This window comes from Salmo trutta, chromosome 23 (genome assembly GCF_901001165.1).
Source record: "Salmo trutta chromosome 23, fSalTru1.1, whole genome shotgun sequence".
In the NCBI taxonomy this organism is placed as follows: Eukaryota; Metazoa; Chordata; class Actinopteri; order Salmoniformes; family Salmonidae; genus Salmo; species Salmo trutta.
In genome coordinates this window covers 44,382,429-44,398,177 of record NC_042979.1, presented here as the reverse complement: position 1 = coordinate 44,398,177, position 15,749 = coordinate 44,382,429, and the positions used below count along the sequence as shown (strand labels likewise).

Here is a 15,749-nt window from a genome sequence, read left to right as displayed (position 1 = left end):
CCCCTCTTTCTCTCTCTCTCCGACCCGTTTCTTGCTCTTTCCTTCCTGTTTCTTGCTCTTTCCCACCCCCTGTTTGTCTCTCCATTCTCTCTGTCAGGCTCCAGAGGAGAGGACAGTTCAGAGGAGGATCCTCCCATGGACATCACCACGGTGCAGGACATGCTGAGTAGCCACCGCTACAAGTCCTTCAAGATCAGCATGATCCACAAGCTCCGCTTCACCACTGATGTACAGCTCGGTAAATACTCTCTACCCCCCCCCCCCCCCCCCCCCCCCACACACACTGGACCAACCCTACTCCCCCCCCCCACACACTGGCCCCGACCCTGCTCCCCCCCCCCACACGGGCCCGACCCTACTCCCCCCACCCCACACGGGCCCGACCCTACTCCCCCCACCCCACACGGGCCCGACCCTGCTCCCCCCACCCCACACTGGCCCGACCCTGCTCCCCCCCACACTGGTCCGACCCTACTCCCCCCACCCCACACTGGCCCGACCCTGCTCCCCCCCCACACTGGCCCGACCCTACTCCCCCCACCCCACACGGGCCCGACCCTACTCCCCCCCCACACTGGCCCGACCCTACTCCCCCCACCCCACACTGGCCCGACCCTACTCCCCCCACCCCACACTGGCCCGACCCTGCTCCCCCCCCACACTGGCCCGACCCTACTCCCCCCACCCCACACGGGCCCGACCCTACTCCCCCCCAGCCTTCCAAGGCATTATAAAAAAAAAATTGAGACAGTTTTTGACTTTAATGTACATTAAGGTTAAACATCTGGGGACGCTATGAAATGCTGTTTATACCTTAATAGTTTTCTAAGTTGGCTCTCTCTGTTTTGAATTAGTCAGGCAGTCGTTTACCGCAGGTTAGGTTTCAGTCGGAGGACGTAGGTACGGCATGAGAAAGAAACTACATCTCCCCCTCCAATCACGTCGCCACAGGTCAGACCAGGGTCACCGGGTCACTTCCTGGAAAGCAGGATCAATCTTGTTGTTTACAACAATCTGCCATGGTAACCTCTGTCGTCCGTCGTCCCCCGTCCCCCCACTGGCCCGTTGGCTTTGGTAATGAGCGTTAATTCAGACCAGGAGGAGACTGTCTGCGTTCCAAATGGCATCATATTCCCTATTTAGTGTACTACTTTTGACCAGGGCCCATAGGGTTCTGGTCAAACGTAGTACACTGTATAGGGAATAGGATGCCGTTTGGGAAGCGTTGTGTCTCCTCCTGGTCTGACTGATGTCCATGAGCGGGGACATGTCCTCTGTACAGGAGACAGTCCTTGTTCACAGTTGGACTTGCGCTGTTTTAGAACTGAGATTTGAATCCAAGTCTGTCTTTTCTAGTCGTGAAGTTTTTACATGTGTATTGGATGGATACTCACACTCACATGGATACTCTGTTACTCCTGTCATAACCAGCACATATATCCTCTACTCTGTTACTCCTGTCATAACCAGCACATATATCCTCTACTCTGTTACTCCTGTCATAACCAGCACATATATCCTCTACTCTGTTACTCCTGTCATAACCAGCACATATATCCTCTACTCTGTTACTCCGGTCATAACCAGCACAAATATCCTCCACTCTGTTACTCCTGTCATAACCAGCACATGGGACATATATCCTCTACTCTGTTACTCCTGTCATAACCAGCACATATATCCTCTACTCTGTTACTCCTGTCATAACCAGCACATATATCCTCTACTCTGTTACTCCTGTCATAACCAGCACATATGTCCTCTACTCTGTTACTCCTGTCATAACCAGCACAAATATCCTCTACTCTGTTACTCCTGTCATAACCAGCACATATATCCTCTACTCTGTTCCTCCTGTCATAACCAGCACATGGGACAAATATCCTCTACTCTGTTAATCCGATCATAACCAGCACATATATCCTCAACTCTGTTCCTCCTGTCATAACCAGCACATGGGACAAATATCCTCTACTCTTAACCCCTCTCACTGTCACAGTCCATCTGTAACCCCTCTGTCACAGCCCATTACAGCCCACCTGTTAACCCCTCTCTGTCAGCCCATTACAGCCCACCTGTTAACCCCTCTCTGTCACTGCCAGTAGCAAATTGATGATCATCTTATTGAACTGTATTTGTAAAGTAGAATGACTAGTTATATTGATGTTTGATTAAAAAAAACACTCAACCTGAGGCTTTGCCAACCCATCAACTATTGGCTTTTTTTTGGGCAAATGTTTCATATTCAAACAAATGATTTATCTCATTCACAGTGTTACCCATCATCTGTCAGACACGTGTAACGACAAAGCCTCGCATTTTCACATATTTTAGCCCCTTTTTTGTTATTGCATTCACGCTGATATTATTGAATTGAAACCAGGCTGCCAGCTTTGTGGAGCCTCCTCTCCCTAGGCTGACAGAGGATGGGTTCTTAAAACCAAAAGACCTGTCGGATGCTCTCCCCAGTGTTTCTCAGAGATAGGGGGTTTCCTGGGGTTTCAGAGGCGACGGCAGCGACGGCAGCTAGCAAACACCACGGCTTAACCGCCAACAGATGCGTTCAGCGTGTCAGATTAAACAAAGTTGGAGAAGAGCAGAAAAGGCAGGGAGAGAGAGGGGGGGGGGGGTGGACCTAAGCCTTGCTGACAAACCATTGAGGGGTTTTGTAATGGCTGTGAGGTTTGTCTTTTTCAAACCCATCCCACACCTCCTACTCTGCCTTTAGCGTCATGATGTCTTTTCCAAGAGGGCACTCCACTCTTGACTGTATGATGACATCAGAGGGATTCTATTACAGTCCAAAGCGCTGAAGAAAAAAAAGAATCATTAGGTCACTTGTCTTGGTCCTGTCCATATGTAGCTTGTTTCTGGTCGCAGGTTCAGGAATGGCTGAAAAGGGAGGGTTAGGGGAGAATAATAAAGACAGGAAATATATTTAAAAAAATAAAATACATATCTAAATACATACAGTTGAAGTCAGAAGTTTACATTTATTTAGGTTGGAGTCATTAAAACTTGTTTTTCAACCACTCCACAAATGTCTTGTTAACAAACTATAGTTTTGGCAAGTCGGTTAGGACATCTACTTTGTGCATGACACAAGTAATTTTTCCAACAATTGTTTACAGACAGATTATTTCACTTATAATTCACTGTATCACAATCCAGTGGATCAGAAGTTTACATACACTAAGTTGACTGTGCCTTTTTAAACAGCTTGGAAAATTCCAGAAAATTATGTCATGGCTTTAGAAGCTTCTGATCGGCTAATTGACATCATTTGAGTCAATTGGAGGTGTTCCTGTGGATGTATTTCAATGCCTACCTTCAAACTCAGTGCCTCTTTGCTTGACATCATGGGAAAATCAAAAGAAATCAGCCAAGACCTCAGAATAAAAATTGTAGACCTCCACAAGTCTGGTTCGTCCTTGGGAGCAATTTCCAAACGCCTGAAGGTACCACATTCATCTGTACAAACAATAGTACGCAACTATAAACACCATGGGACCACGCAGCCGTCATACTGCTCAGGAAGGAGACGCGTTCTGTCTCCTAGAGATGAACGTACTTTGGTGTGAAAAGTGCAAATCAATCCCAGAACAACAGCAAAGGACCTTGTGAAGGTGCTGAAGGAAACAGGTACAAAAGTATCTATATCCACAGTAAAACGAGTCCTATATCGACATAACCTGAAAGGCCACTCAGCAAAGAAGAAGCCATTGCTCCAAAACCGCCATAAAAAAGCCAGACTACGGTTTGCAACTGCACATGAGGACAAAGATCGTACTTTTTGGAGAAATGTCCTCTGGTCTGATGAAACAAAAATATAACTTTTTGGCCATAATGACCATTGTTATGTTTGGAGGAAAAAGGGGGACGCTTGCAAGCCGAAGAACACCATCCCAACCGTGAAGCACGGGGGTGGCAGCATCATGTTGTGGGGATGCTTTGCTGCAGGAGGGACTGGTGCACTTCACAAAATAGATGGCATCTTGAGGGAGGAAAATTATGTGGATATATTGAAGCAACATCTCAAGGCATCAGTCAGGAAGTTAAAGCTTGGTCACAAATGGATCTTACAAATGGACAATGACCCCAAGTATACTTCCAAAGTTATGGCTAAAGGACAACAAAGTCAAGGTATTGGACTGGCCATCACAAAGCCTTGACCTCAATCCAATAGAAAATGTGTGGGCAGAACTGAAAAAGTGTGTGTGAGCAAGGAGGCCTACAAACCTGACTCAGTTACACCAGCTCTGTCAGGAGGAATGGGCCAAAATTCACCCAACTTATTGTGGGAAGCTTGTGGAAGGCTACCCGACACGTTTGACCCAAGTTAAACAAATTAAAGGCAATGCTACCAAATACTAATTGAGTGTATGTAAACTTCTGACCCACTGGGAATGCGATGAAAGAAATAAAAGCTAAAATAAATCATTCTTTCTACTATTATTCTGACATTTTACATTCTTAAAATAAAGTGGTGATCCTAATTGACCTAAGACAGGGAAGTTTTACTAGGATTAAAAGTCAGGAATTGTGAAAAACTGAGTTTAAATGTATTTGGCTAAGGTGTATGTAAACTTCCAACTTCAACTGTATATATATATATATGGGGGACTGATAATGATGCAGACAATTACATTGATAGAAGCTATTATCTATCAGCAATATTAAAGCTGACCCCCCCCCCCCTAGCTAGTGGTACAAACTGATGTTACTTAATGTCAACACCGAAGGGGGAAAGTCAATCCCAATTCCAGATTCACAGAGGCAGGAATGTCCCAGTGTCCCATAGCTGTAGGATTTATGTGGATTGAGCCAGAGGCATTAGTACCAGACAGTGTGCACGTGTCTGCAAAATCTCTGTCTATGTGTGCTTGTATCTGGACACTTTCAAATGTGGGAGGGGCCGCGGCATGTCAAATCAAATTGTATTGGTCACATACACATGGTTAGCAGATGTTATTGCGAGTGTAGGGAAATGCTTAGGCTTCTAGATCCGACAGTGCAGTAATATCTAACAGGTAATATCTAACAAATTCCACGACCAAACCTAATATCTAACAAATGCCACGACAAAAGCTAATACACACAATCTAGTAAGGGAATGGGATGAGAATATATAAATATATAATATATGGACGAGCAGTGACAGAGCGGCTAAGATGCAATAGATAGTAAAGAATAGATAGTGACGGATACAGTATACAGTACATACATATGAGATGAGTAATGCGAGATATGTAAACATTCTTAAAGTGGCATTACTGAAGTGATTAGTGTTCCATTTATTAAAGTGGCCAATGATATCAAGTCTGTAGGTAGGCAGCAGCCTCTCTGTGCTAGTGGTGGCTGTTTAACAATCTGATGGCCTTGAGATAGAAGCTGTTTTTCAGTCTCTCGGTCCCAGCTTTGATGCACCTGTACTGACCTCGTCTTCTGGATGATAGCGTGGTGAACAGGCAGTGGCTCGGTTGGTTGATGTCCTTGATGATCTTTTTTGGCCTTCCTGTGATATCGGGTGTTGTTGGTGTCATGGAGGGCAGGTCGTTTGCCCCCGGTGATGCGTTGTGCAGACCGCACCACCTTCTGGAGAGCCCTGCGGTTGTGGGCGGTGCCGTTACCATACTAGGAGGTGATACAGCCCGACAGGATGCTCTCAATTGTGCATCTGTAAAAGTTAGTGAAGGCTTTCGGTGACAAAAATGTTTTCAGGCTCCTGAGGTTGAAGAAGGAAGACAGATGGTTGTCAGGGAGGAAAGCTGTTTTAGGGGTAGTAGTGCTGAGCGATTAGTGCTTTTTGAGGTCGTTTCGGTGCGATTATAAAAAAATCATCACGATTGAGATTTTTATTTTTAAACATGAAATGCAATATTCATTCTTTGGGTTTAATGCTGTAACAACAATGAATAAAAGGCCCATGATGGTAGTGACTGTCCATTACTGATTATCACTTATTAACCAACACTTATTCACATTACTTTAATAAAAGATTTCAGTTATAGTGTATATTACATTGGTTTTATTTGATGACTTTATTATTTAATTCCAAGTCATCATCTCTATAGTGCTGCTGTCTACGCTGTCTGACAAAATCACTATTTTAATAGTTATTCAAAGTAAATAAGGCATATTTTTATGACTGCTGAATACCAACTATCAATCATTTAGATCATGTATTTTCAGGTAGAGATACCTCGTGAAGAAACTGCTCTCTATGTATCCCCTCTAGATCGCGCATTCTTCTGTCACAGGCCTGACAAGTAGCTGCACAATGGGTTATGGTCACTGTAGTTAATTATCACATTTTCTGCACTAAACTATGTAGAACATTGGCCTGTTGGAAACTACAACTCCATACTACATCACACAGTTCAGGTATGATGTTCTGATTTATCACTAGAGAAACTGCAGCGCATTGAGCTCACAGAAAAAACCCAGAACAAAATGGAATTCAAATAATTCAAACAACATTGGTCAATTAGTTGTTTAAAAAAAATGAAAAATAACCAACATTTCGCTCAGCACTAACACCATGTCCAAAGTCCGCCATCGTGCGCAAATAGATTTTGTCCCCCCACACCATCACGTTCGGCGTCACAAATAGAAGCAATGCGTGCGGTGTGGTCAGCATGTAAGGGGCAGAGAGGGAGGCTAGAGAGGCGGCCTTGACTTTATCTTTACCAAACTCCCTGTGGCGCATCCAAGCTTGTAGACCAATACCTTCCACTTCATAGTGTTGTGTTTCCTCTGTCTCCCCTGACTGGTCCACTTCATAGTGTTGTGTTTCCTCTGTCTCTCCTGACTGGTCCACTTCATAGTGTCCTCTGTCTCTCCTGACTGGTCCACTTCATAGTGTCCTCTGTCTCTCCTGACTGGTCCACTTCATAGTGTCCTCTGTCTCTCCTGATTGGTCCACTTCATAGTGTCCTCTGTCTCTCCTGACTGGTCCACTTCATAGTGTCCTCTGTCTCCCCTGACTGGTCCACTTCATAGTGTTGTGTTTCCTCTGTCTCCCCTGACTGGTCCACTTCATAGTGTCCTCTGTCTCTCCTGACTGGTCCACTTCATAGTGTCCTCTGTCTCTCCTGACTGGTCCACTTCATAGTGTCCTCTGTCTCTCCTGACTGGTCCACTTCATAGTGTTGTGTTTCCTCTGTCTCCCCTGACTGGTCCACTTCATAGTGTCCTCTGTCTCTCCTGACTGGTCCACTTCATAGTGTCCTCTGTCTCTCCTGACTGGTCCACTTCATAGTGTCCTCTGTCTCCCCTGACTGGTCCACTTCATAGTGTTGTGTTTCCTCTGTCTCCCCTGACTGGTCCACTTCATATTGTCCTCTGTCTCTCCTGATTGGTCCACTTCATAGTGTCCTCTGATTGGTCCACTTCATAGTGTCCTCTGTCTCTCCTGACTGGTCCACTTCATAGTGTCCTCTGTCTCTCCTGACTGGTCCACTTCATAGTGTCCTCTGTCTCTCCTGACTGGTCCACTTCATAGTGTCCTCTGTCTCTCCTGACTGGTCCACTTCATAGTGTCCTCTGTCTCTCCTGACTGGTCCACTTCATAGTGTCCTCTGTCTCTCCTGATTGGTCCACTTCATAGTGTCCTCTGTCTCTCCTGACTGGTCCACTTCTTCCTCAGGGTTTCAAATCAAATGTTATTGGTCACATACACATGGTTAGCAGATGTTAATGCGAGTGTAGCGAAATGCTTGTGCTTCTAGTTCCCGACAGTGCAGTAATATCTAAGTAATCTAACAATTTCACAACTACCTAATACACACATCTAAAGGGATGGAATAAGAATATGTACATATAAATATATGGATGAGCAATGGTCGAGCGGCATAGGCAATAAGGTATAAAATACAGTATATACATATGAGATGAGTAATGTAAGATATGTAAACATAATGTGGCATTGTTTAAAGTGACTAGTGAGTCTTTGTAGGCAGCAGCCTCTCTGTGCTAGTGATGGCTATTTAGCAGTCTGATGGCCTTGAGATAAAAGCTGTTTTTCAGTCTCTCGGTCCCAGCTTTGATGCACCTGTACTGACCTCGCCTTCTGGATGATAGCGGGGTGAACAGGCAGTGGCTCGGTTGGTTGATGTCCTTGATGATCTTTTTTGACCTTCCCGTGACATCAGGATTCTTGACGCACCAAGCGTCCCACTGTTGTCTCTTTGACTGAAGACGCTGGTTCTAGCTGCTTTTCCCTCCAAAAGACCACCTCCGTAACAGAATAGTCTGCCCAGCGTCACTGCTGGGGGTCCACCTCCACCCAGAGAGCCCAGCTCTGGGCTTCTTCCTAATTGATGCAAATGAGAAAAGATGGTGGCGGCAGCCATGCGATGCTGCTGGTTTAATAAAAGCTTGTTAACCGCGGTGAGGGAAATGAATGGGCCGAATTACCGGGGCGGTTATTGGAAAAGTGTCGTCTCTCGTTACAGTTTGGAACAACTCACTCACAGATAGTCGGCGGTCTTCCCTTCTCCCCCTATAAGAGAATGGGCTGATGCCCCTGGAAGGCAGTTATAGAGGAGATTTGGGGGGGGGGGGTCGTGTACGACAGGGGGGGTCTGGGGGTGCCAGCCCCCCATCTTAATTTTTCTAATAACCCTCAATGGTGATGCTCAATCTGCCCCCTTCACATAGCATTAGGCGAGGCCTCTGTCACGGAATTGGATTAGGGCTTGTTATAGCAACCAATTCCATGTGGCCAAGGAAAAATAGGGTGGCAATTTAATAACCATTATCATCAATACAAGTGACTGAGTCCATATTACATCAGTGGCTGTGATGTATAGAGTGTAAGTGACAATAGGGTCTGCCGGGATCCTTCTGATTCCCTTTTAGTGGTGATCTGTAATTGTCAATCCTGTAGAGCAGAAGAAAAAAAAAAATCTTTAATCAGATATTTTATCCGGGTTATTAATGTGATTTGCCTAAGATGTATACACTTAGGATGACACACTATTTACCAACGTGGAACTTGCACATGAACATACATTTTTTTGGGGGGGGGGGTGCCATGTGCCACCAAAACGCAACACTTTTCGAATTTGAATCCGTCAAAATGACTGATTTTGGGATTTTATATTGAGGCAATGGAAGAGGCACTAGTGGCTTCGAATGCCTTACCTCTAAAATCCAAACTGAGATTTTTACAGAAAACTCAACAGAACTCAACCTTATAGAGAAGAATGAAGGGTGAAGGGAAGCGACCTCTATTTTCAATGATGACAGACAAAAAACAGACTTCCTCCATCAAAGCAGTTCCATTTGTCTCCCAGTACTCCATGTTGTCTCCATGTTTTCTCCCAGTACTCCGTGCGGCTGCGATTGGGCCCGCGTCCCAAAATGGCACCCTATTCACGAATAGTGCACTACTTTTGACCATAGGGCTCTGGCCAAAAGTAGTGCACTAAATAGGGAATAGGGAGCCAGTTGAGACGCGGTACAGGATCTTTCTGTTCCCTGTGGAATGGTGACCATCGTTTGATTGACAGCCGGAATCATCTTTCTGCCCTTTTGCCTGCACTCCCTCACATTAACCGCTCTGATTGACAGCCGGGTTCCAGGGTTTTTTCTGGATATTAAAAGTGGCTTAGGTAATGGGTGTGGCAGGGGCGTGACAATGGGTGCTGGATTTCAGATCATTTTTGAGGCCCCCCCATCTTGGCAGTGTAGAGATTGAAAAAAAATATAATTTTTTTTTAAGTCAATTTCCTGTAATTCTACACATTTCTCCATGGAGAGGGGATAAATTGTTTCAGTTTAAAAGCAAATTTTCTGCAATTCTACATATTCTGCCATGGCTAATGCTATGTTCTTTTGCTCAAACATAATAATAATACTGCTAAATTCATTGTTTTGGGAATTTTCAATTCTCCCTGACTAGCTTTTATTTTGGGGATTGTTAAAATATATAGATCCATTCTTCTTTTTTTTTCTACATTGTTTATCTTGTTTAGTCATTTAAGTTTAACACTGAAAGCATTTTAACAATGTATTTTCAGTGTGTGGCCTGCCCAAGGATTTCAACGCCAAACAAATCTCTGGATTCATCTCTCCCGCCCCCCCTTTTGCCTCACATTAACCGCTCTGATTGACAGCTGACACATCTGTCATAGACCATAGGCCCCACTCTCTGTCTGTCTGTGTGTGTGTGTGCGCGTGTGTGTGTCTAGCCTATTCTCCATTACCTTTATAGAGAGCATCAAAATGCAGTTCTCATCCAACCCACTGACTTGCCTGATAACCAAATGAAAACATTAACAAAACAGGAGAGAAAGACAGAAAGTATACCAAACCTGTCTCCATTGGAGGCATTGCTAGAGCCTGAGATGTCCCCATTCTGTCGAGGTATCCCGTTCAGGGAATTTAAGGTGCTATTTTTATGGCCATGTAGCGGCACAACAGTTAAAATAAACAGTAATTCAATAGATTAGCGTTTTAAAACAAGTTTCCTCAGCCTAATGACAAATATCAACACTAAATGTCCTCACTTTTATGACGTTGTTGCTTTGGTTACCAAGTTGTTTATCAAAGGGGCGTTTATGAAGGGGCATTGATTCTGGGGGAAAAAAGTCAGTTAATGGCAGAAACGTCAATCTTTTTTAACTTTGCTTAAATAAAACATTCCGTTTTTATTGGTGAACGAGTGTTGCACCTTTTTTTCCTTTTCAATGATGATCAAATGTGTTGTTTAAGCATCCTCCACATCTTCTCAAAGGGGGTATTCAGGAAGAACTGAGCAGAACCCTTAAAAAAACAAAAGGTAAAATGACGTTGCAAGCTTATATTTTGGGTTTTCGTAGGAGTACGACAGTTGAATTAAGCTGATGAGGTATCCTATAAGTCATATTCTTCAACAATCAATGGGTATATATCATTCATTTAAAAAGTCCAAATTGAACTTTTCATTTCAAACCTGCTTTCTCGCAATGTGTGAGGAATACCATTTGTCCCGTAAACGTGGTTAGTGATTTTGATTGAATAGGAGCCGTTATAGATCTTCCTCCTGGAGAATCTGTCTGTCCTTAATCTACTGCGTCAGATCTCTAGGTCTGTGGACATCTCCAGCATCCATTTTACTGTGTGTGTGGGTGTGTGTGTGTGGGTATATGTGTGCACAGCCAGCAGCAGCAGGGGCCAGGCGACAGTGATGACAGATTAGCACTGTGAATGGCCATTAACGCCACACAGCACCATCATTTTAACAACAAAAAAAACTGATTACGCCGACGCTTTACGCGGCGACAATCCGCGAGAGATGCTGTTGTGTCCCGTAACAAAATGGAGGATGGGGTGAACATTCGGTGTGGAGTAGATGATTTGACCTCTGCCATCTCTCTCTCTCTCTTCCCCCTCCTTTCTCACTCCCTGTCCCATCATGCAGGCATCTCGGGGGAAAAGGTGGAGATTGACCCCGTCACCAACCAGAAGACCAGCACCAAGTTTTGGATCCGACAGAAGCCCATCTCCATCGATTCAGACCACCTCTGTGCCTGTGACCTTGTGGAGGAGAGGAGCCCCAGTGAGTACCACCGGTGTGTGTGTGTGTGTGTGTGTGTGTGTGTATGTGGGTGTGGGCGCGCTGTGTGTGTATGTGTGTGTGGGCGTGCTGTGTGTGTGTGGGCGTGCTGTGTGTGTGTGTGTGGACGTGCTGTGTGTGTGTGTGTGTGGGCGTGCTGTGTGTGTGGGCGTGCTGTATATGTGTGTGTGTGTGTGTGGGCGTGCTGTGTGTGTGTGGGCGTGCTGTGTGTGTGTGTGGACGTGCTGTGTGTGGGCGTGCTGTGTGTGTGTGTGTGTGTGTGTGGGCGTGCTGTGTGTGTGGGCGTGCTGTGTGTGTGTGGGCGTGCTGTGTGTGTATGTGTGTGTGGGCGTGCTGTGTGTGTGGGCGTGCTGTGTGTGTGTGGGCGTGCTGTGTGTGTGTGGGCGTGCTGTGTGTGTGTGTGGGCGTGCTGTGTGTGTGTGTGTGTGGGCGTGCTGTGTGTGTGTGTGGGCGTGCTGTGTGTGTATGTGTGTGTGTGGGCGTGCTGTGTGTGTATGTATGTGTGTGTGTGGTAACACACAAGGTCACTGACTGGTAAACACACTTCCCCCTCATACTGAAAGTACTCATTTATCTCGGGATCATATTCATTTAGTCATCTTTGACTGTATATTCCTCTGGTTTGACTCAGCAGTGCTGAGACCTTCCATAAGTGGCTGTAAAACATCAGAAGATTCAGCTGAAACGGCATGTACTAGTGGTCTGTAAAAATAGCCTGTATTACAAGTCAATGGGGGCACTGGATTCAGTGATCTCTCTTCAGATTGTACTTTGCGACTAAGCAGATGTCTTATTTTAACTGACATCAAATACAGATTGTAATCGTTGAAGCTGCCGAGCATTTCTACAACAGTCCCCCCCCACACACACACGTCCACCAGGCTGAAAGAACCTAGCTCAGTGTGTGTGTGTGTGTGTGTGTGTGTGTGTGTGTGTGTGTGTGTGTGTGTGTGTGTGTGTGTGTTAGCGTATCTCTGTTAACCCACCATCATCTCCTGCCATATGTAATAAATTCAGTCACCGTCCGCTGTAGAGGCTGCTTTAATCAGCCAGTCAGTCTGCATCTCTCTCTGTTCACACTGCTTTAATCAGCCAGTCAGTCTGCATCTCTCCCTCTCTGTTCACACTGCTTTAATCAGCCAGTCAGTCTGCATCTCTCTCTCTCTGTTCACACTGCTTTACCAATACCCAGTCTGCATCTCTCTCTGTTCACACTGCTTTACCAATACCCAGTCTGCATCTCTCTCTGTTCACACTGCTTTACCAATACCCAGTCTGCATCTCTCTCTGTTCACACTGCTTTACCAATACCCAGTCTGCATCTCTCTCTCTCTGTTCACACTGCTTTACCAATACCCAGTCTGCATCTCTCTGTTCACACTGCTTTACCAATACCCAGTCTGTATCTCTCCCTCTCTGTTCACACTGCTTTACCAATACCCAGTCTGCATCTCTCTCTGTTCACACTGCTTTACCAATACCCAGTCTGCATCTCTCTCTGTTCACACTGCTTTACAAATACCCAGTCCTGTGCATCTCCTCTGGTCACAACGGCTTTACCAATACCCAGTCCTGCATCTCTCTCTGTTCACACTGCTTTACACCAATACCCAGTCTGCACTCTCGCTCGTTCACACTGCTTTACCAATACCCGTCTGCATCTCTCCTCTCTCTGTTCACACTGCTTTACCAATACCCAGTCCTGCATCCTCTCTCTGTTCACACTGCTTTACCAATACCCAGTCTGCATCTCTCTTTGTTCACACTGCTTACCAATACCCAGTCTGCATCTCTCTCTGTTCACACTGCTTTACCAATACCCAGTCTGCATCTCTCTCTCTCTGTTCACACTGCTTTACCAATACCCAGTCTGCACCTCTCTCTGTTCACACTGCTTTACCAATACCCAGTCTGCATCTCTCCCTGTTCACACTGCTTTACCAATACCCAGTCTGCATCTCTCTCTGTTCACACTGCTTTACCAATACCCAGTCTGCATCTCTCTGTTCACACTGCTTTACCAATACCCAGTCTGCATCTCTCTCTGTTCACACTGCTTTACCAATACCCAGTCTGCATCTCTCTGTTCACACTGCTTTAACCAATACCCAGTCTGCATCTCTCTCTGTTCACACTGCTTTACCATACCCAGTCTGCATCTCTCTCTGTTCACACTGCTTTACCAATACCCAGTCTGCATCTCTCTGTTCACACTGCTTTACCAATACCCAGTCTGCATCTCTCCCTCTCTGTTCACACTGCTTTACCAATACCCAGTCTGCATCTCTCTCTGTTCACACTGCTTTACCAATACCCAGTCTGCATCTCTCTGTTCACACTGCTTTACCAATACCCAGTCTGCATCTCTCTCTCTCTGTTCACACTAGCTTACCAATACCCAGTCTGCATCTCTCTCTGTTCACACTGCTTTACCAATACCCAGTCTGCATCTCTCTGTTCACACTGCTTTACCAATACCCAGTCTGCATCCTCTCTGTTCACACTGCTTTACCAATACCCAGGTCTGCATCTCTCTCTGTTCACACTGCTTTACCAATACCCAGTCTGCATCTCTCTCTGTTCACACTGCTTTACCAATACCCAGTCTGCATCTCTCTCTGTTCACACTGCTTTACCAATACCCAGTCTGCATCTCTCTCTGTTCACACTGCTTTACCAATACCCAGTCTGCATCTCTCTCTCTCTGTTCACACTGCTTTACCAATACCCAGTCTGCATCTCTCTGTTCACACTGCTTTACCAATACCCAGTCTGCATCTCTCTTGTTTCACACTGCTTTACCAATACCCCAGTCTGCATCTCTCTGTTCACACTGCTTTACCAATACCCAGTCTGCATCTCTCCCTCTCTGTTCACACTGCTTTACCAATACCCAGTCTGCATCTCTCTCTCTCTGTTCACACTGCTTTACCAATACCCAGTCTGCAATCTCTCTCCTCTCTGGTCACACTGCGTTACCAACTACCCAGTCTGCATCTCTCTGTTCACACTGCTTTACCAATTACCCAGTCTGCATCTCTTCTTGTTCACACTGCTTTACCAATACCCAGTCTGCATCTCTCTCTGTTCACACTGCTTTACCAATACCCAGTCTGCTCTCTCTCCTGTTCACAACGCTTTACCAATACCCAGTCTGCATCTCTCTGTTCACACTGCTTTACCAATACCCAGTCTGCATCTCTCTCTGTTCACACTGCTTTACCAATACCCAGTCTGCATCTCTCTCTGTTCACACTGCTTTACCAATACCCAGTCTGCATCTCTCTGTTCACACTGCTTTACCAATACCCAGTCTGTATCTCTCCCTCTCTGTTCACACTGCTTTACCAATACCCAGTCTGCATCTCTCTCTCTCTGTTCACACTGCTTTACCAATACCCAGTCTGCATCTCTCTCTCTCTGTTCACACTGCTTTACCAATACCCAGTCTGCATCTCTCTCTCCCTGTTCACACTGCTTTACCAATACCCAGTCTGCATCTCTCTGTTCACACTGCTTTACCAATACCCAGTCTGCATCTCTCTCTCCCTGTTCACACTGCTTTACCAATACCCAGTCTGCATCTCTCTGTTCACACTGCTTTACCAATACCCAGTCTGCATCTCTCTGTTCACACTGCTTTACCAATACCCAGTCTGCATCTCTCTCTCCCTGTTCACACTGCTTTACCAATACCCAGTCTGCATCTCTCTGTTCACACTGCTTTACCAATACCCAGTCTGCATCTCTCTCTGTTCACACTGCTTTACCAATACCCAGTCTGCATCTCTCTCTCTCTGTTCACACTGCTTTACAATACCCAGTCTGCATCTCTCTGTTCACACTGCTTTACCAATACCCAGTCTGCATCTCTCTCTCTCTGTTCACACTGCTTTACCAATACCAGTCTGCATCTCTCTGTTCACACTGCTTTACCAATACCCAGTCTGCATCTCTCTCCTGTTCACACTGCTTTACCAATACCCAGTACTGCATCTCTCTCTGTTCACACTGCTTTACCAATACCCAGTCTGCATCTCTCTCTGTTCACACTGCTTTACCAATACCCAGTCTGCATCTCTCTCTGTTCACACTGCTTTACCAATACCCAGTCTGCATCTCTCTGTTCACACTGCTTTACCAATACCCAGTCTGCATCTCTCTCTGTTCACACTGCTTTACCAAT

The 15,749-nt window shown here is 45.6% G+C and overlaps 1 protein-coding gene across 1 annotated transcript in view; it reads left to right on the top strand.

The window, feature by feature from the left end:
• The window catches only part of mapkap1 (MAPK associated protein 1), a 108,444-nt gene that overhangs the window by 68,797 nt on the left and 23,898 nt on the right, over positions 1-15,749 (top strand). Inside the window, exons 8-9 of the mRNA XM_029710482.1 lie at positions 98-238; positions 11,408-11,545. Coding sequence (XP_029566342.1) covers positions 98-238; positions 11,408-11,545 — 279 coding nt within the window. The remainder of the gene's footprint in view (positions 1-97; positions 239-11,407; positions 11,546-15,749) is intronic.